Source organism: Prionailurus viverrinus, chromosome B3 (assembly GCF_022837055.1).
Source record: "Prionailurus viverrinus isolate Anna chromosome B3, UM_Priviv_1.0, whole genome shotgun sequence".
Classification (NCBI taxonomy): domain Eukaryota; kingdom Metazoa; phylum Chordata; class Mammalia; order Carnivora; family Felidae; genus Prionailurus; species Prionailurus viverrinus.
The window spans coordinates 49,517,645-49,540,209 of record NC_062566.1 but is presented as its reverse complement, the minus strand read 5'-3'; the positions used below and the strand labels follow the sequence as shown (position 1 = coordinate 49,540,209).

The 22,565-nt window shown below is 36.3% G+C and overlaps 1 protein-coding gene across 14 annotated transcripts in view; it reads right to left on the bottom strand.

Moving 5' to 3' along the window:
- The window catches only part of ATP8B4 (ATPase phospholipid transporting 8B4 (putative)), a 268,475-nt gene that overhangs the window by 79,250 nt on the left and 166,660 nt on the right, over positions 1–22,565 (bottom strand). For all 14 annotated transcript variants that reach the window (XR_007152769.1, XR_007152768.1, XR_007152767.1 and 11 more), the window contains 4 exons: positions 17,283–17,371; positions 14,490–14,686; positions 8,253–8,461; positions 4,751–4,794 (listed from right to left, as the gene is read on the bottom strand). Coding sequence is in view for 11 of the 14 variants with exons in the window: in XM_047861372.1 (XP_047717328.1) it covers positions 4,751–4,794; positions 8,253–8,461; positions 14,490–14,686; positions 17,283–17,371 (539 nt within the window). In the remaining 3 variants the exon portion in view is untranslated. The remainder of the gene's footprint in view (positions 1–4,750; positions 4,795–8,252; positions 8,462–14,489; positions 14,687–17,282; positions 17,372–22,565) is intronic.

The window sequence follows — 22,565 nt, the reverse complement described above, 5'->3', positions numbered from 1 at the left end:
ATAGACTTTTTTAGTCCACTTAGTATGAATATTTTCCAACACAAAAATATTAATGCATTTCATTATAGAGTGCTTTCTGAGATCCCTCTGGAAGTACTTGCATAATATAATGATAGGATTAAAACTGGGATCTTGAAGAGATCTTTGCACTCCCATGTTCACTGCAGCATTATTTACCATAGCCAAGAGGTAGAAACAACATAAACATCCATCAGAAAATGAATGAATAAATAATATGTGGCATACACATACAATGGATTATCATCCAGCCATGATCCTGTCTTTATGCACAACATGAGTGAACCTTGAAGGCACAACGTGAAGTGAAATAGGTCAGTCACAGAAGGACAATTCCTGCATGATTCCACTTATATGAGGCATCAAAATAGTAAAACCCACAGAAACAGAAAGTAGAATGGCTGTTTCCAGGAGCTGAAGGTATGGGGAAATGGGAAATTGCTGTTGAATGAGTACAGGTTTCAGTCACTCAAGATGAAAAAGTTCTAGAGATCTGCCTTGCAACATCATGAGTATTGTTAATCACAGTTTAGTATACACTTAAAAGTATGTTGAGTAAAAAAAGAAAAACATGATAAAAGAAATAGGGTACAACAAAAGAGTGGACGATGATTCAATGGTAACTAATATCTCTGTTAATTCACTGACTTCCGGAAAACACAGAATGTACTTCTAAAAGTTTATTACTCAAGACACTAGTCCTGTGATAATGTTTTTGCTAAAAATAGTTGATGGGGAAATACTTTTAATATATCCTTTTCTTAGAGACTATAGAATGTTTTATATTACATCCAAGTATATGTATACCAAATCCTGCATACAGGACACTCAGTTGTGTTTATCCCAGAATCATAGACTTACTTAATCACAGATTGTTTTGTTCATGTGATAAATTTTAAAAACTGCATTAGTGGAAAAAATCATCAACTCACTGGTAAGGAGTAAAATACACACTGCCCTTAGACTTCCCTGAAACTCCCAGGGAAGAAACTGTGACTCAAAGAAATTAGAGTCAATCAAGCTGTCATTCAAGTATAAAATTGGCACACATATTTGTTATGAACCCTTCTTGAAACTAAAGGATGAACCTCATCCCAGTAAGAGATAACTGGAAAAAATCATTAGTAAAGGCCTAGTTAGGGGTGAGTACCTAATCCCTTTAAGGGACTAAATAAAGAAGAAATAGAGAGATTAAGATGCTAAAACAAAATGTGTATATTGTGTACCTTGACTATGCAAGACAAAAAGACAGCTAAAAAATGGTAAGATTCAAATTTCCTCATTTTATTATTTGAAGGTCAGATGATATCTATCATTTAAAGATTCAGATCAACTTATAAAAATCTATATATATTTAAGATTAATAAGTTTCTATAAAAATAGTAGAAAAATACGAGGGAAAGAGGCAGAAATATAACTTCATTGTTCATATTAGGAAATTAACAGACATTGCCTTAAAAAAAGTATTAAGAGTATTATGAAAAAAAGAGTATTATGTAAACTCTCGAAGGTATGAAGTAGAAAAACAATGAAATGCTTTCCTAATGTTTCTAAACATTATAAGAAATGCACACATACAGAATAAAGAATCCATATAAAGAGTTATTAAACACAAGGTATATTATTGTTAGACACAAAGTACAGAACCTAAAATGTTATAACTAAGACAGTATATAGCCCAATGTAGATGGGCCAAACTCCATTATTAAAAGATTGGAGTGCAAAACAAACTCCAATCCTATGCTGTACACAAGAGACACATATAAAGTTATTCAGAAACACAGAAAATAAAAGGTGGGAAAATGCAAATGAAAACAAACCAGGAGTCAAGACATTAATATCAAATAAGGTTGAATTCAGGCCATGAAGAATTAAATGAGTCAAAGAAAAGCAGTTTTGATGTTAAGTTGTGTAATTCATAAAAAAATAAATAAATAATCAATATAAGTATCAATTCACCCCCAGGTAGCATCAATACTTCTAAAACAAAGATTTCAAGGGGAGCCTGGGTGGCTAAGTCAGTTAGGTGTTCAACTTGGGCTCAGGTCATGATCTCACAGTTTGTGGGTTCGAGCCCCGCATCAGGCTCTGTGCTGACAGCTCAGAGCCTGGAGCCTACTTCGGATTATCTGTCTCCCTCTCTCTCTGCCCCTCCCCTGCTCACGCTCTGTCTCTAAAAAATAAAATAAACATTAAAAAAAAAGAAAAGATTTCAAGCTATGTAAGAGCTATATATAGAAAGAGATTTTCAAAATACCTAATTAACCTCTTTCATGCTAACAGATAAAAGATAAATAATGAAACAAGAGTTAAATAATGTAATTTACAAGGTAGAACTGAATGACATATAGGTAAGTTTATATACCTTGAAAGCAGAATATACATATGCTTTCCTTTTAAGAAGCCTGGAACATTGACAATTTACTATATTGAGCCACAAAGACAACCCCAATAAATTCCAAAAAGCAGAATCAATACAAATCTATTCTTTATTAAAAGTACAATAAAGTTAGGGGGAAGGCCTCTATCACTTGGGAATTTTAAAACTCTTGCTTAAAAACGTTTCAATGTGGATATTCAAATTGATAGGACAAAAATAAAAAGTTTAATAAACTACAGGCCAAATCTATGTGATAAAATTGAAGAAGTATTCAGAGAAAAATTAAGAACCATAGATATTTATATGAAAAAAGGAAAAAATAAGTTAAGCATCCAAGTATGAAGTTGGAAAAAGAACAAAAGAAACTTTAAGAATGAAGAAAGGTGGTATTAATAAAGATAAAAGCAGAGCCTACTGATTAAAACACAGGAAAATATATACAAATAATAAATAAAACCAAAGGCTATACTTTTGGGTGGGGGGTGGGGGGAGAAGGGGCAACTTTCCAATGTAATTAAGATAGGAAAGGAAAAAGACAATAAAAATAAAAGATGATTTTTTTTAAACAGCCACAGAGAGGGGCATCTGGGTGACTCAGTCAGTTAAGTGTCTGACTACAGTTCAGGTCATGATCTCACAGTTCATGGATTGGAGCCCCAGGACAAGCTCTGTGCTGAGAGCTCAGAGCCTGGAGCCTGCTTCAGATTCTACGTCTCCCTCTCTCTCTCCCTGCCCCTCCCTGCTCACACTCTATCTCTCTCACTCTCAAAAATAAATAAACATTAAAGAAATTAAAAAATAAAAGAAAATAGCCACAAAGAAAAAATTAAAAGGATCCTAAGAGACTCCTTGCTCAACTGTAAGACACAGATCATTTTTATGTTATATAAACTGTCCCACAGAATACAAAACTAAGGAAAATTTTTTAAAAATTATTCTTTTTCTAAAGTGAATTTAACATTGATAGCAACTCAAACATTACGTCCCCAAAAACCTTGAGGACTGATGTGTCTTACAAATCCAAGGCATGTACCTAAATAAAGCATTAGCAAACAGAATCTAGAAGCACACTGAAAAAAACAATTTAACATGACAAGTGACATTTATTTACAAAAACCAGGGATGGATGATAATCCAGTAGAAAAATGGGTAAGGGGTGCCTGGGTAGCTCAGTTGGTTAAGCATTTGACTTCAACTCAGGTCATGATCTCAGGTTAGTGGGTTCGAGCCCCCAGTCAGACTCTGTGCTGATAGCTCAGAGCCTGGAACGTGCTTCAAATTCTGTACCTCCTCCCACCCTACCCACCCCACCGCCTCTCTCTCTGACCCCCCCTCAAAATTAAATAAACATTAAAAAATTAAAAAAAAAGAAAGAAAGCATCTGCCTTTGGCTCAGGTCATGATCTCACACAGTTCATGGGTTCGAGCCCTGCATCAGGCTGTATGCTGACAGCTCTGAGCTTGAAGCCTGCTTTGGATTTTGTGTTTCCCTCTCTCTGCCCCTCCCCTGCTTGTACTCTCTCTGAAAAATAAGCATTTAAAAAAAAAGAAAAATGGGTAAAAATTAAATACAGTAAACTATTAAAAATATAAAAAAGATATCCAACCTCACTCATAAGAGAAATTAAAGCTAGAATCATATTGATATATCATTTTACATGTCTTGCCAAATATCAAAAACTGACAAAACACTGTATTGGTAAGGGTGGGGGAGAGCACTCTTGTACACTGCTTGTAGCAGGATAAATTGGTAAAAATTTTAAAGAAGACAATGGCAATATTTATCAATTGTGAATGGACATACTTTGGATTTAACAATTCCATTTCTAGAAATGTAAATTGTTAGCATACAATCCATGTAAAGTAACATAAGCACACACTGTTATTTCTGTTGCAATTTTTTTACTATCAGAATATTGGAAATATCCTGAATTTCCATTGGTGTCTCCTTACCATGAGACATGGAACAATATAACAGAATACTATTTAGCCATTGGAAAAAATAAGACAGCACTTTTTTTTCCCACTGATCTAGTAAGATCTCAAATACACTGCTGAGAAAGAAAATTAAGAATGGTACAGATAGTAAGCTACAACCTATGTAAAAAATGGAGAAAATACTTCCTCGTATATACATAAATATCTCTAACAATTAAAAAACAGAGAACTCTGTGGTTGAGGTACCTCAATAGAAGGAATTCTGAACCATATGAAGCTATTTTTTTTAATGTTATGTATTTAATATTCAACTTGTCATAGTGGAAATCAGTCCTCCAGGGACTCATTTTTAAAAAAAAAAAAAAAAGTATGTACAATTTGAAATTAAAAGAATGAAATTTATCACCTCCACACCTTAGTCATGTCTGTCTTCTGACCCATGTCATCATCAGCTTCACCTGCCAAAAAAAACCTTGAGAATTAAAAATAAATGAAATAGAAACTAGATTTACACATTTGGTTTTAAAAAATACACTTATTTATTAAAACACCATTACCAGATGGCATTATGAGCTCAAACGTAGACTTTTTAGGAATTTTTTCAAACTGTAACCCTAGACATGGTGATTAACCCAGAGAAATACTCATATTTGCCCAAGATAGAACTAAAATAGAGTATGCATTAAAACAAAATATGAAGCTCATAAATCATATTCTTTTGTATTTTTATCCTTCTGTTGCTACATTTTATCTCTGATGTTTGCAAGAGGCAAATTTTTGTCTTCTACTTCATCCTCACTATTGGGGAATCCAAAATGATATCCTAGACAGACCAATTCTCATCAACGCTTGAGCTTAGTGAGTACATCTTCGTCTGTCTTGGTTTGGGCCAGATACATTTGTGTAATATCAAGGTCAAATTAGCATGTAAGAGTTAAACAATGTCAGTGCCTTCTGCAGTAAAACATAGCCACCTATGTGCCAAATATTGAAAAATAACTTTTTAGTATAAAGCCAATATATGCCTATTATAGATATATTGGAAAAACTCAAGATGTTTATAGTAGGAAATAAAAATCACTAATAGTTCTATCCCATAAAGATAACCAGTATTTATAGAACTTTTTTCACCTTGATTATGTGTGTGTATACATATATTTCTCCGATTATTGAAAAATATCTTGTTCCTGCTGTATTTAACCCAAGTGTCAGAATTTCTCTGGTCATTAAAAGTTCTTTGTGAACCTAATTTTGAATGGTTATATACTAGCTACGGAGTATAATTTACTTTAGCTTTCCCCTATGTGGAAGCTTTTAAGATTTTTCTAATTTCTGCTTGGCATTTGAAGATGTAATGGTATTTGCCAAGACTGTATTTCTTGTAATGATAACAAAGGTTCCTTGCATCAATCCTTCGCCAGGCATTTGTATTATCACAAACTTGCACCATTTATTGGTGAGGGAACTGAAGAACAGAAATCCACCTGACATTACTAAACTGGAGTGAAAAAGTCACTATAGTGTGATTTTGAACCCAAGTCTCTCTCTTTTCACTACACAATGCTATGACCAAAAAAAGCCCTTGATGAACTGTTATTTGCTGTTTATCTGGAGCACAGGGTCTAAATTCAGACCATGTTGTGACTGCTATGTGGTGGAGCCCCTGAGCTAGTGAATGAACCTCACCAAGCTCCTGGAATTTAAATCTCAAATGCACTGTGGTTATGTTCCAGTCAGTATACCATAGGCAGTAACTCATAAAAGATAAAGACAAAACAAAGCTGTGCCTTTGTGTAAAATGGTCCCCCAAAAGGAAGCATGCTTATAAAGATGGTAATGGAAGTGAAGAAAAGTTAAAGAAGTTGAAGAAAATAAAAGTTCTGAGCTAGAAAATAGAAGATTTAGATAAACCTGAATGGAATACCAAGTTTTCCCAAGGCCTGGATCTAGAATATAAATAACACAAGCTCATAGGAAAACAAGAGGACGTGATTCTTAAACATTTTGTGAGTGCTTTAGTAAGAATATATCTTAGTGGCATCATAAATGCATTATAAATTACAAAGGAATATAAACTAAGGGTCTAAAGGGGTTAGTTACTATTTCGGTTACTTTCCTGCATTTTATAAGGGAAACTACAAGCTATCATGGGATTTGTAAATTTCAAGACTTGCAAGATCTTGGGATATATATACTTTGTGAAAATCAAGGGCCTTCCCTAAAAATAGCCCTGAGGCAAACAGCTATACAAATAAATCTTGGTCCACATATCTGATTTTCTTAGGATCATTTCCTGGAAGTGATATTATCATTATTATGTTATTATCAATATATATCATAGCAAAAGAATCCCAAAGGTCCTTCAAATTAAAAATATCTCCAATATTGTAAAATTTTCCCATTTAAACTACTCTTTGGGTTAAGTCATTATTCTTAGAAAACCTCTGAAAATATTGTCAAAAGAAAATTTTTAGGGAAAGTTTCTATTTTACTTACCATTTAAAAAAAATTTTTAACGTTTATTTATTTTTGAGAGAGAGACAGAGACAGAGCATGAAGAGGAGAGGGAGACACAGAATCCGAAGCAGGCTCCAGGCTCTGAGCTGTCAGCACAGAGCCTGACATGGGGTTTGAACTCACAAACTGTGAGATCATGACCTGAGCCAAAGTAGGTCACTTAACTGACTGAGCCACCTGGGCACCCCTACTTACCATTTATTATAACAGTGATATGAGAAATGTATAATGTAACTGAGGGCTTATGGAAGTCCAGGTTGAGAATCATCTGGTTCTCTCTCAGAAAAGGGGGAGGTGGAGCAGAGGAGAGGGGATTAGAGGGGTAGCGGTAGCAAAGGGAGGTCAATAGATAGGACAGCATAAAAATCAACTTCTTATATTTCTTAATTTTGTTCAAGTTCAAATCTTACTTTAAAGTGTTTGGCAATGTGTGAAGTTTCTCATCAGGAGATAAAGGGAAGTTTTCCCTCTCTTTCTTGGATTTTTCTTTTTGAGATTTCTGGACTGAAAAACTGGACACTCAGAGTCCAGTGAAATGAGATTAGGAATCCAGAGGCACCCAACAAAAGGCTTCTGCTGCACCTCATGCTTCCAGCAGAGGAAACTGTCTGCTAACTGGCTCAAACCACATACAAATAGAATGCCTGAAAATCCTGGTACAGAGCAGGTATCCTGACAGTTGTATACAAAATAGGAACTGGATGTTGATGAAATAGTTTATCTGCCCACTCAAAAGTAGCCCTGTGCAGTGTGAATTCTTAGGAATGAATTGTAAATTCTCCGTAACATCAATTCCAGAGCTGTGAGGAAGCAAATATGAAATACTCCTTTTACAAAGATAAATCAAGTTACCAAGAACTTGCCCTCTCGGGGATATTGGCCTATTAAGCAGCACAAAGCACAATCACACAGTGGGAGCACAAAAAGGAACCTCAGACGGTATCACATCTAACCCCCATCTATACCCAAGAAAGGTAACAAATCCAAGGTTTCATCTAAATTATTCAACATTCATTGAACAAATATTTAGTGACTGTTTATTATATGCCAAGCACTATGTTAGATGCTGGAGGTGCCCATATTAATGATAAAGTCAGCAATAAATGGTTTGGTTTTTTAAATAGGGCTGCTTATGTTTTTAAGGGAAATTAAAAAAAAAATTATGTTTTAAGGGGTGCCTGGGTGGATCAGTTGGTTAAGCATCTATCAGCTCACATCATGATCTAACAGTTTGTGAGTTCAAGCCCTGCGCTGGGCTCTCTGCTGTCAGCACAGAGCCCACTTCAGATCCTCTGTCTCCCTCCGTCTCTGCCTCTCCCCTGCTCTCTCTCTCTCTCTCAAAAATAAATAAACATTAAAAAAAAAAATCAATATCAGTACGAAGAACTGCTTCCCTTACCATAGATTTTCCCATTAATAGAACATTTTTTAAAAGTCATGATGTTTTCAGTGAGGGTGCCTGTTTTGTCAGAGAAAATGTATTCAATCTGGCCCAGTTCCTCATTGAGAGTGGTCGTCCGAGCTTCAGCAGGTGTTGCTTTTTCAGGGTAATACATCTTCCGATCCCAGTTTATAAAATAACTGTGTCCCAGACGAATGACTTCCATACTTTCATCCATTAAAATGGGGAAAAAAGAAAAAGAAAGAAAAGCTCCATCAGTTTCAGAACATACAAAACGTTGCCAAAGTAAGAAGTCTGTCAAGGAGCGCCTGGGTGGCTCAGTCAGTTAAGCTGCTGACTCTGGATTTCGGCTCAGGTCATGATTTCACAGCTCAGGGTTGAAGCCTCGCATGTGTCTATACACTGACAGCACAGAGCCTACATGGGATTCTCTCTCTCCCTCTCTCTCTGCCCCTCCCCAGCTCACTCTCTCTGGCTCTCTCTCAAATTAAGTAAACAAACTTAAAAAATTTAAAAAATAAAAAAATAAGTCTGTCAAAGTCTTCAGAATTTAGAAAAAAAAATGTGGATGCTCTGTCTCCAGGTCCTAGTGACCTTCAGAAGAATCTCAGCAGAGTCTGTTCATAAAATTTCCTAAGTCATTTTCTTGCAGCACCACGAAAATATAGACTTTGCATAAAGTCTTGGGGAATATTCCATGGTTCACCATTTATATTAAACAGGCCTAGTGGAAATTTCTTGTATAGCCTGTTAAGTTAGCATTTCTTTTATATCTTCGTACAAACTATGATTAAAGATGTTTGTCCAGCCATCTGGGTGGCTCAGTTGGTTAAGTATCTGACTTCGGCTCAGGTCATGATCTCACGGTTCATGGGTTTGGGCCCCACATCGGGCTCTGTATTGACAGCTCAGAGCCTGGAGCCTGCTTCAGATTCTGTGTCTCCCTCGTTCTCTGCTCCTCCCCCATTCATTCCCTTCCTCTTTCTCTTCCTCTCTCTCAAAAATAAACATTAAAAATTTTTTTTAAAAAGATATTTGTCAGATATCTGATCTAAAGAAATGTATTGTTGAGGACTTTCTAATATATCATTTGGTGTGGCTTCAAGTTGCCAAAAAAGGTGGCAGTATCTCTGTAAAGCACTAAGCAAACCATAATAGATACTGAGTAAATCTCAATATTATCATTGTTACTATATTAGTTTGCCCATTTACCAGGAAAAGAGCATTATCTCATGATCTAGCGGCAATTTATGACTTTCCAACTTTACAAATGTTATTTCTATGGCCAAAGGTATGTCTTTTAAAGTCTCTGTCATATGTAAGGTTAAATCAATTTCCAAAAAGGTTAGCAATGTAAGTTTCTACAATAAGATTACTGAAAATTAGCATTTACTATGCATGACATATATACATCATACAAACGTTCCCAACTTATCATTTGTATTTTGTTTCCACTATTTTTGACACAAACAAGTTGTCTTTTTAACTCATCAAATTTATCAGTAGTTCACAGTTTCTGTTTTGGGAGTTTTGTTGGATATGCTCTCCCTATGCCAAGATTATATATACAGACATCTATATTTTTCTAGTAGTTCTTTGCTGAATTTTCCACATCTAATTCTTTATTACAATTGGAATTTTTATAAAGATAATGTACATATGATGTGCTAATTTCAATTTTTACAAACATAAAGCTTTTTTATCACCATTTATTAAAAAAAACAAGTCCTTTTCCCTTATTGCATTGGGATGCTTCCATGTCACATATAAATTATTTTTCTCACTAGAATCTACTTTAGGGATTTCAATTTTATTCCTTAATATGTCACTTAATACATCTCTTATTTTCATAATTACAGCTTTATAAACATTGGCGATACCTGAAAGGGCCTAAGAGAATACTCCTCTTTTTAAAAAGTTCTTGGCTGGAACCACTCATTTATTCTTGCTGATATGTTCAACACATTTTAGCATCCACACCCCCACCTTCTCACAAAACTTCTTTAAGATTTGTATTAAGTCTATGTTAAACTTCTAATTACTTGGATATAACTCATTTTAATATACAAGTGCAACTTCAAAGAGAAGGGTAAGTCTTTCCAGTAATTGAATTTTGAAAAGTACCTCTATTGATAAGGAGTTTTAGTTTTCATTTGCTTTGTTTTTCACATAGGTCCACATTACAGCTGGATAGATTTGCTACTGGACATTACATCTATCTGTTCATTGATGACATAATTGTTTAAATTATTGTTAGTCTAATGAAAAGGTTTTTTTTAATGTTAAAAGCTTTATCTAATGTTAACAAACTTTGCTTATGCCACAAAATCAGACATTGAGCTGAATTATCTTACTAAGATCTTCGCAGAATTATTCTTTTGGATTTTCTAGGTTTATAATCACATTGTCTATGCTCGTCCCTTCTAATAGGGTTATTTCAGTTTCAGTTTCATGTCTTCCTTTGTTCCTTGATATTTCAGCTGCATGGCTTAGAACATTAGCAAGGACATCCAGACCAGTATCACAGAGTAATGACAATAGCAGTGACCCATGGTTTATTTCTGAACTTAATGGGAATTGAGCCTTGGTGTTCTCATCTGTCAAGTGAGAAAATTAACAGTGACTGATTACACTAACTCCTAACATTTGTCTCCTTGAAGACAAAAGATAATAGAAAAATCCTTTCTAGGCATTAAATTCTATGCTTCTAACATTTCCCTCTCTGAAAGTGGTATGGTGCTAGTTCATTTCCTAACTATTTAAATGGCAACACTTTTTTTCACTTAAACTAAAAATTACTCTATGATTCTGTAGAACCATACAAAAGAAAAATAAATAAGGCATTTTCTGTATTCGTTTATGTAACTTACTGTTATAGCTGACCCATACATATCCACCACCGCACACACATACTTCCCTGTAAATTCTCTGCTAGCTTTTCTACTTTACCTTTGTTTTCTTTATTCCATTCACTCAAAAAGCATTAGCACTTACAGTGGACCAGGAACAGTGCTTTATCTGTCATAAGCAGATGAATGAATGAATCCTGACCTTCTATTCCCTAATTTCACTAGTAAGGGCATTAAGACCTAGAAGTCAAGTGACTAACCCAAGGTCACACAAATAACTAACCACAGAGCCAAGACTAGACTTCAGACATTGGTAAAGCCAATGTAGACCTGACTCTAAAAATGGCATTATGCAAGTAACTGTACAAACAATTTGAAGCTTTGATCTTTCTAAAAGTAAGATAGCTTCCTGAAAATTCAAAGCAAAATGAATGAAACAACATGTGATCCTTCTGTATTATAATACAAACCAATGGAAGTATTGTAAATTAATTTGAATTCTTGGATCTTAAAATAGTCTGTAGAGAGGAAGGGTTTGGGAAAGAGGATTCAGGACAGTCATAGTGGAACATTCAGCTCTTTGTCTTATAATAGCAGAAAAAAGGAGACAAATGTTCAGAATTAGCATAATCAAACGCTTAGTGTTTTCTGCCTGAATGCTCAAAGAGCAGGGCTTAAGATTCCACCCATTCTGTGGCAAAACAGGCAACACAGAAATGAATTCCTATTGCTTTGGGAAAAACTTCCAAAATTTAATTCCTTGGGAGTATGTGGCTGCATTTCTTAGGATGATGTATTTAAAAAAACTGTAGCTGGGTATGTTCTAACACTACAGATAAACAAACTGACAGCATAGAAATATCCTACCAACATCAACATCCTTTGCTCACGTGGAATTGTTAACCGATCAAAGTAAATTCAGCACCTTCATCCTCAAGTGACCTATGGCACTAATTTATTCTTCATACCCATTCAAAAGCCTAAGGAAAGCTTTTATAGAAGGCCTTCTCTCCAAACAGAAATACGCTGTTTTTGTAGATCTCAGTCTTTAGGGTTGAGCATCCTGACATTCTTTCAAATGCTTTCTCCCTCCACATTGAGATCAGAATCACTGCTCTTGTATGATGAGAGGAAAGCTCACATTTACTTTCATAATTATTATGCCTTACCAACAGGTACAGAACTCTAGGCTCTTTTTACTTTCTCTTGGGGTCTTTGCTGAGTAATAAACCAGACACAGCTTAGGGATAGAAGAAAACCAGTGTACCAAGTGTCACAAGACTTGGGTTTGGATCTTGGTTCTGTCCTTAACCAGCCCCATGATCCCAAGCAAATCATCTCATTTATGAAAGAAGTCGGGCAATAACTACCTCATAAGGTTGTTGGGAGACATAAATAAAATAAAGTATATGGAGACACTTTACATAAAATACAAAATGTTATCTAGGGTAAGGTAGTATTATTTGGAGCAGAAAGGAAGTAAGAAACCAATTATTTTAGTCCCACCATTTTCCTGAGCAGTTCATTGGCAAACTAAGGCACAGAGAAGCCAAGCGCTTTCTTCAAAGTCACACATGCCAAGACGATAACCTGGGTTTGGACTATTCCAACTGGGTTTCCTTTCCACCACTGCAGGGGACACATCAGAAAGAAAAGCAATGCTAACCTGGGAATTTAGCCTTGACCTCTAAAACACCAATATTTCAAATTATTAAATGAAAAATGCCAACACACTTCAAAGAAAGAGCATACACAGAATATACTTCCTTCATGAGGACATATGAAACTGCACATGTGCAGATGGTAAGCCACTATGAGCATTTATTGTTCATTTAGGACATAAAAGGAAAGCTATAAAAGCTGACCATAGCTCTTCTGGCAAAAAGCAGGATTTACTACAGACTTTATAATTTGATACAAGCATAAGAGGTCCTCAGAATCAAAGATGAGCCAGTAGGATACAGTTTAAATAGAGCCTGCTCTGACCACAGCTCCAGAAGGCCCAGAGCAATTTGTGGTGTTGTGGCCACATGCCACTACTTCAAGTCAATTTCCCACAAGTTGACATTTCAGTTTCCTGACTGCTATCCAAAACAAGGGTGGATTTTGTGCATTGAACTTCCCTTGCTTCATCATAGTTAGGATTTTGGAAAGAGAGAAAAAGAAGCTTGTAAAAATTAGTGGGGATTTAGAGCTGGTAATTTCTTGTATTGTTAAAATACTGGTGATGAGGAATGTCAAACAACCAAGTCTCATCTTGGCTCCAGTGTCTTTAGGATTATCTGTCTCAGTCTTGGTAGGATTAGGATTGGGGCGCCTGGGTGGCTCAGTCAGTTAAGTTCTAACTCTTGATTTCGGCTCAGGTCATGATCTCATGATTCTTGAGTTTGAGCCCCACATCGGGCTCTGCACTGAAAGCACAAAGTCTGCTTGGGATTCTCTCTCTCTGCACATGCCCCTCTCTAACTCTCAAAATAAATGAATAAACATTTTTTAAAAATCTCAGTTATACACTCTAGGGCGAACTCCTAAGCCTTATCAAATACACACACATACACACACACAAAAATGTACATATATACATACATATAGAGGTGTGTGTGTGTGTGTATGTGTGTGTGTGTGGAGAGAGAGATCATTTTAGTTCTGATTTGTGGGTCCAAATCTAGAAATGATAGATCCTGTTGAAGTGAGAGCTAGGAGTCAGACTTCTTATTTAACAATGGACAAGTACCACCCAGTATATTTCAACTTCTTTATACTATAGTTACTAATAATAGGAAAAATTAACATTCATTAAGCTTTTACAATGTGTCAGACAATTCTTTTAAGAGCTTTACAGTTTGTTTATTCTTTATACAATCCTATTAAGTAGAATATTGTCTTCTTTACTTTTAAAATGAGGAAACCAAGGCACTGGAAGGTGAAATAACTTGCCCAAGGTTATGGAGCTAGTGAGTGGTGGAACAGAATCTGAATCCAGGTATCTGGAGCCAGACTAGTAGCAGGGAAGCATCATCTCAACAGATCTCATCAAATAGTCTTCCATTTCTTACCCAATATCAGCTCAATTCTAACTGATCAGGTTGCATGAGATTATATTGCAGTCCATTTATTCCAAAGAAAAACATTCCTAAGAAACCAGATCAAATCAAGAAGAAAATGAAATGCATTTATTATAATTTGAAAATACAAAAGTGAAGCAGATTAAACAGCTTAGTTGCCTCATTTGTAACAGCTGTAGCAGATCATAAGCAGTTAGAGCAAGACATCTACCTCACTGTGGTAATTTTAAAACAAACAAAAATGATTAGGCACAACATGATGATGCAGAACAAAGTCTTTTGACAAAGTGGCTTTCCTAAAGTATAAACTCTCGTCTTACCTCACATATAATGAAATGGGCACAACTGTATTGAGAATAATAATATATGACCAGAATGTTAAGAATCCCGAGAACACAGAGTTCTTCTCTCCTTCATTCCAAAAGAGGAAAGTTCTGAATTGGTCCCCAACTTGATTCTCCCAGATTGAATTTCCTATTGCGAGAATAACTCCCATGCATACCAGAAACCCAAAAATCTGAAATGAGAATGGAAGTCTGGTTAAGGTTAATTTGAACACAAAACTAGTCACATCAACACAATCCAGTTACACTCCTAACTCCAAGAACTTGTCATTTGAAAAGCAAGTCATGCGAAGCTCTTCGTACTTATCAATAATCGTACAAGTTTAATATTTTTATGTTTTACTTGACTAAATATTTTACATGCATTTTCTCACTTAATTCTTCCAGTGATTTTCTGAGATAGGGACAATCTTTAGTCACACTTTGCTGGTCAAAACCAGAACAAAGTAAAACAGAAGCACTGAAAGATTATATAACTTGTCCATGGTCAAAAGCCAGTAACTTCACAACCTTGATTTGTGACAAGGGCATATATTTAGATGGCTTAGGAAGGCAGTATGTCCTGATTTGCCCTGGTCAGCCCCAGTTTGTATCTGTTATCCAGGCAGAATATTAATTGCGTTCCCTCCTTTCACTTGCAAAAGTGTCCTGTTTGAATGATAAGTTATACAGTCGCCTAAGGCATAAAAGCAAAAGGAAGAAAACGTCAGTGCTAAAGAACAACCTGAAGCCAGTCAAGTCTCTTGGCTACAGATCTAGCTGCACAATCCTTACTTAAGGCTAACAAGGAAAAGAAAGATTAATTAAAATACTGCATGCCATATATGTTTTCCTTTGGAGATTAAAAAAAAAGTGAGAATCAACCTGAAAACTGTTAGCCAACTCTTACATTGTGATTAGTATCAGTATTAGGTAGAGCAGACATTTTGGAGGTATAGCAACTTTCAGAAAGAGAGCAAGGTCAGTTCCTTATGAGCCCAAATGCCAGCCTTGGAAAGGAAAGACACCAAATCAATGAATAAATGAATACATAAGATCTGAGCTGAATATGGGGCTTTGAGAACTTTGCTCTACCAAGTTGATTCTGTGTTAGGAGCAGAGATCAGCCACTGATGGGAGGGGAGTGTGAAGCTAGGGAACAGGAATGTATTTAACCTGCTATTTCCTTCTTCCTCTAAAAAAGGAATATTCAGGCATTCTAGGACTGCTTTCTTCTTTATTCATGAACAAGATAGACATATAAGACATTTATGTAGAAAGAGTATGCAGAAAACCCGATTTAAAGTGCATTAGAAAGCCATGTATTAGAGAAAAGTAGAGTTGTGAATTCCTGAAACCCTACCTGATACCTGTATCATGGTATCCTCTTTTCTTTCAATAATACTACCAATTAATTGAAGTAAATTACTTTAAGGGCATTAAAATTGGTACTATTTGGCATTAAATGCTCTAACTTAGGATGGAATCAGCTTCTAATAATCTAATGGGGCATTCAATGTTCTAATATGAAAAGTTGGAACAGTCTCTCCTTCACAATCAGTAATTTTACTCTGTAAATACATATTTGTGTATGTGTGGTAGATACCTATACAATCCCCACGCAAGCCCTAGAAGTGGGCTCAAGGCCATTTAAATAGAGAATTCTAGGAGGGGGCACAAGCTAAACATGTTCCCTTGGCCCCTGAGACTCTGCCCCAAGGGGATGAGTTTAAGAGGAAGAAAGCCCAAGTCTGAGGATGATACCAAAAGTAAAGCACAGAGCAAGGTCAATATTTTGTGCCCAAAAAGAATTCACTTCCTTCTTTCCTTATTCAGAGTCCCACTATCACATATCAGTTATGCAAATATTTATTGAACTCAAATTCTTTATAATTGTTTGTGAGTCTATGAAGGGGGGTGTAGTTCAAAGCCACTGTCTTCATATTTAAAGTCAATGTCCTTCAACTTAATTCCAATACAACGATGCAAAACAATATTACACAAAAAGTCAGAGAACAATCAGGTGCCTAGCATCAGGTAGCACACAAGATCTACTGACAAAAGGGTAAAACACAAAGAATACTAGACTGTTTTTGGTAAATGGATGGAAAAGAAAATCATTTCAAAAGCACAGAAGAGAAAAAAATTCAGAGGAAAGAGATAATCCTGGGCTAAGGAGGTTTAGAAGCTTTCATGGAGGAGGAGAACTATGACCTGGGCCTTAGAAGATTCATAAGCAGAACCAGCTACACAAATTGGGGAGTTCAGTGCAAAATGAAAAGGCAGGACCCCTTGTTCAAAGGTTATTGATAACCTTTGGATTGTTGGTAATTTCCACGTGGCAACAGCAGATCAATCATCCAAGTATGAGGCCGTTCTGAGTGGGGAACCTGTAGAACTACAAAGATTGCACACCCGTGAAGCCAGCTCCATCCATAAGCTATGTGGAGAGGACATGAGCAAAGGTAAGACAACAAAAAGACCCAAGTAACTTAAAAATTATGTTTTATTTTTTAAAAACAAATGCAGGTACTTGGAATATGGAGAACTTGCAAGACCATGAAGACCTCCATAAGCACTGATCTACTTCTCATGAGAAACTCTACTGATGGTTGAGATATCATAATCTAGAAAGTATAAGGCAATGTAACTGGGACCCAAATGCAAAATATCCAAATAAAATTCCACAAAAAAAAAATAAGTATTTCTGAAAGAATTCCCAACCAAATGTAAGAAATATATTAAAATACCAATGATAGTGATTTGCCTAATTTTGTTTTAGTACCTTACCCATAGTACTAGAGTATTCATCAGTCTATCAATGCTTGTCCTCTTAAACTTTGTCTTACCACTGTTCTGCATTAATTTAGTGTCGGGACCTGCAAAAACAAAATTAAATAAAAACTTTAAAATGATTTGATGATTTATTATTATTATTTATCATGTCAAATGTTCCTGAAAGGAGAACAGTATTTTTTTCAAAATAATTAATTTTTATTAAGAACAGGGACCAAAAAACATTGAGAACTCTGATCTTGATGACTGATGGTAGAACACTACTGGCTACCATCAACTTTTCTGCCTGATCTTTAGGTTAATGAGTGAGTCTCCTAAGAGGTATGAACGGGGAAGTGATGGTTATGTGGATGGAGAGAGTAAGTTTTGCTTCCCACCTTGCAATCAAGCTATGCATCTCCTTGTCTTATATCAGGATCTAGGTCTGAATCATCTTTAGGTCTCTTACACACCTAGCCCATAATTTTAGTCAATATAAGGTTAAATTTTTATTTGCAAATTTAATTAATATGAATGAATACAAAAGTTTAGTTTGGAAAGAAAAAAGAACAGGGGCCAATTAAGTTTTGTATAATTCTCAACTGGTTGCTTAACAACAACCATGGAGACTGCAAGATAACTGGTCTCCCTCAAATAGGATAAATCCAGACAGAACTTGTGGCTAAAAAGTTTGAGAAATGCTATTTTTCAAAAAGCTGTGTATGGATGTGCATGTAGTTGAAGCAATGAAAGATAACAAAGTCAATCCAAGTAAGGAATAATTTGGAATGTTAAAAAGAATGTAGTAATAAACACAATTCAGAACACTGAGATCAAAAATGGAAAGTTAAAATAAGAAATCAAATTATAGGGGCACCTGGTGACTCAGTCCGTTGAGCATCTGACTCTTGATTTCAGCTCAGGTCATGATCTCACAGTTCCTGAGTTCAAGCCCCACTTCAGGCTCCATGCTAAGAGTATGCTAAGAGCATGGAGCCTGCTTGTGATTCTCTGTCTCCCTCTCTCTCTCTGCCCCTCCCTCGCTTTTCCCCCACTCTCTCTCAAAATAAACAAATAGACTTAAAAAAAAGAGAGTGAAATCAAGTTCAGGATCTGTTTCCCAAAAAGATTTGTGGTGCCTTTTGGAGAAACGAGAATAACTCCAAATAATACATCATCACGTTAAACTATTATTATATATTTCACACTGTGCATATGATACACACCTTTTGTAAGGGCAAGAATAGTCTTAAATCTTATGTTAGATTTATTTCAGGTAAATACACTATCTCATGATATATTTACTAAGTGCCTTCTCAAGTAATTCTAAGAATCTTACTAACTGCTTTAGAAGTAGATAACTAGATGATTAACAAAGGAACATATTAGAATATATTGCTAAGGGCATTCCTTGCATAAAAAGAAGATGCTAAATGGAAGTAAAGAAGCTTTAATTATATTGATTTCTCTAGTGTTCCTCTTCACGTGTTCTTCTCATTATTATCATCAATCCATGTAGCCATTTAATATAGCAGAAAAGTGGAACTGAAAGAACGAATAGAGGCACACATAAAATTTTATGCCATCCTAGAAGTCAGGGAAGAATGGGCACATCCTTAGAAGACTTTCTTTTACTTAAAAGACAAATGGCAGCAAAGATTGGGGTCTCATAAAATTCAGTTTTGAATTTGAAATCGTACCCCAGTGTCCTATTCCCAACTACTGTTGTGTAAAGGAGACCACCCACACTTTCTCAGAATAGTTTATTGAAATCATATGGACACTGAGGGTGGGAAGTATTTCTTGTACAGTAAAGATCACAACGAGCAAATAAAATTTGTGATTAGTAAAAGCTGAAATGCTGACAGAGCCAGTTTTGTGCTAAAAATTTACATTTCTTGGGCACACACACACACACACAGAATAGCAGAGACTATACCTAATGGGTTTTTAAGCACTTATTGAAATATATCTACAGATGCTGATTTACACATCTCTCCTTCCCTCATAGTCACAGATCTTGAAAGAATTTTCTGTACTCAACAGCCCCTGTTTCCTCATCTCCTACTAATTACTCAACCTAGTTTCAGATCTAGTGTTTTCAATATCCTCCGTGCCTTTTCTGTACCTGTCAGCAGCCCTTGACATTGTTGACTATTCCAACCTTTTGAAACACACTCTTCTCTTAACCTCTGTGTCACAGTGCTGTCCTGTTTTTCCTCCTACCTCTTTGTTCACTCCATTGTCTTCCGTGATGCTCACTCTTTTCTATACAGCCACCAAACCTTGGGATTCTTTAAGACTCAGACAGAGCCCATCTTCTTTCTCAATCTACTTTCCCTGAGCCATCTCATCTAAGACCACAGCTCCAATGATCATTTGTAGACCAAATGTAAATTTCCAGCTCACACTGCTCCTCTTAGCTGTAAACCCATATATTTGTCTATATGGCATCTTCGCTAGATTCTTCTAAGGCCCCTTGGGCAGCCCTGGGCCAGCCCAGCTTGTGATATTCCTCAGAGTTCCTTATATCAGTGAATGGCACTGCTATCCATCCAGTTGTGAAAGCTGAGGGAAGCCTAGGAGTCTAGTCTATGCCCATGACTTCCACTCTAGCCCAGAGTACCATCATCTCTCAAATGGACTATAGTAAAAGCCTAGTAACTGTGTCACCCTGCATCCACTCTTCCCCCAATTCTAATATTTTTTTCCTCCCCAACCCCAATCATACACTCTTATAAGGACTTGCTATTTACCAACTTTACAAATACTGTAGGTAATAATTAGCTTTTCAAATTTAACACACACACACATACGCGCGCGCGCGCGCGCACACACACACACACACACACACACACACACACACGCCATCTCTTTGAAAAACTTGCAATGGCTTCCCAATCCTCTTAGGATAAAGACCAAAATTCTAGATACAGATCACAATGTCCTGTCTGGTCCAGCTCCTATCCATATCTCCAGTCACATGTCTATCTTTAACCTCCATGTTCTCCATACTCCACACTGGCCTTCTTAAATTTTGTTTTTTCTTTTTTGTTTGTTTGTTTGTTTGTTTGTTAGTTTTACCTCACCATCCTTAGTCCTACCACAGGGCCTTTGTCCACAATGTGACTTTTAGCTAGCTTGCTCTTTCTTCTTCATATTCCTCCATTATATACTGTTATGACTCCATGTTCTTTTCTTTCAGAGCACTTATCTCAGTTTGAGATTATATATTCATTACTACAATTATCTGAGATTAAGGTCTCTTTCTTCTACCAGAGTCAAAACCACAAGTGAATGGACTGCATTTGTTTTTGTTCACATTCTTTTTTTAAATGTTTATTTATTTATTTTGAGAGAGCACATGCATACACACACACATACAAGCAGGGGAGGGGCAGAGAGGGAGAGAGAAACCCAAGCAGGCTCTGGGCACTGTCAGCGCAGAGCCTGATGAGGAGCTCAACCTCATGAACTGTGAGATTATGTCCTGAGCCAAAATCAAGAGTCAGACACTTAACTGCTAGCCACCCAGGTGTCCCTTACATTCTCAATCATAAACGAACAAGTACAGTGCCTGCCACATAGTAGGCACTCAATGAATAACTATTTAATGAATTTATTAAGTACCTGCTATGTTTTAGGCAATATGTATATGTGCTTTTCATCTATTATCTCAGCTAATGCTTAAAACAATCCAATGGGGCACCTAGGTGACTCAGTAGGTTAAGCATCTGGCTCTTGATTTCAGCTCAGGCCTTGATCTCAGGTTCATGAGACTGAGCCTTGGAATATTCTCTCTCTCTCTCTCTCTCTCTCTCTCTCTCTCTTTCCCTCTCTGCCCCTCTGCCATTCACTCACAAAAGAAAGAAAGAAAGAAAGAAAGAAAGAAAGAAAGAAAGAAAGAAAGAAATTAAATAAATAAATAACCAAAACAAAACGATCCAATGAATGAGGTATTATTATCCTTATTTCACTAATAATGAAGTATTTAAGTAACTTGCCTCACATTTCTTGTCTAGTAAGGATCAGAACCAGAGTTCAAAACCAGATATATCTAACTTAGAAGCTCTTGATCTTAACCACTATTTTTAAAACTATATGAAATACTCCATTAATTCGTTAATTCACTGACTCATTCAATCAATGTTGTATTTAAGACTGACTCATTCAGATTCCAAACAGGAAATAGATGACGCACTGAACAAGGATAATTGGGGAAAAATTTTTTTATAGAGGGACTCTTTACAAAAGTGTGGGAGGGGGTATAGAGTAAGCAAAAGGTTAATGCAGTAACCAAAGACTTAGTAACAATCAAGAGGTTCCTCTAAGCCGGGGGAAGGGTGAGTGAGGGGAGGGAGTGGTAACTGGACCCTAAAGGACAATATAGAGTTTGCAGCCTTAAGAAAGAGAAACTTTATGCTGAGGGTCCCAGTCAGGCTGAAGTGACCACACAGGGAGGAAGTTTGGGGAAATAAATACCTTGACCTCAGTGTTCTTTCTCCCTTTGATCTCTTCCCAGAGATCCTTCCTTAACTAGAAGCCAAAATTCAAGAAAACCTATTAGGGGAAACCATACAAGTCAGCCTCCCAAGGCAGAAAGAAGAGTGGGAAAGGCGAGAGTAGATCTGGAGGAGCAAATGGAAGACATCCAATGCAAAAATCTACTATGCACCAAATGGTGCTGACTCCTATGGATTTCTTAAATGACTAAGACTCCTACAACTCAGAAACAAGACTTCCTCCTCTCTTGAGTGAAAGAAAAACTATTAACAGAAAGGCATGACCTAGCTGTTAATGCATATTAAACCCTCGTAAATTATAGATTTGTAAAGCAAACCACGTCTGCATCAACTATATTCCTTACACAATCCCTAGTGATAGGTGCAACCAGGGTAATAAAGAATAGTTAATAATTCACTTTGGATAACTTTCATAAGATCTAAGTGTTCAGCTGGAACTCATTCCCCAAATTAGATATCTTAAGATTCAGGGTTATGAAAGACTCATCTGTTCAAATCTGACATTGATGAAACCAACCATTCCCAGCCTGTCACTATTCTAGTTAAGCTTCCTCTTAACATTTGCACCCAGACTCAAGTCAATGCAGGCATTCTCTGCTTTACAAATATCTGCCTCATGAAGGTCCAGTGAATATCCAGTCCATATCACAAAAGAAGAGGATATTCCCTACTTCTGCCTGCCAAGATCCAAAGGGCAGTACCCACTCCCAATTCTCAGTCTATGGAGCAGGCAGTGCATTTGGAATTGAAGCTAGAAGGAAGAAGCAGGGAAGGA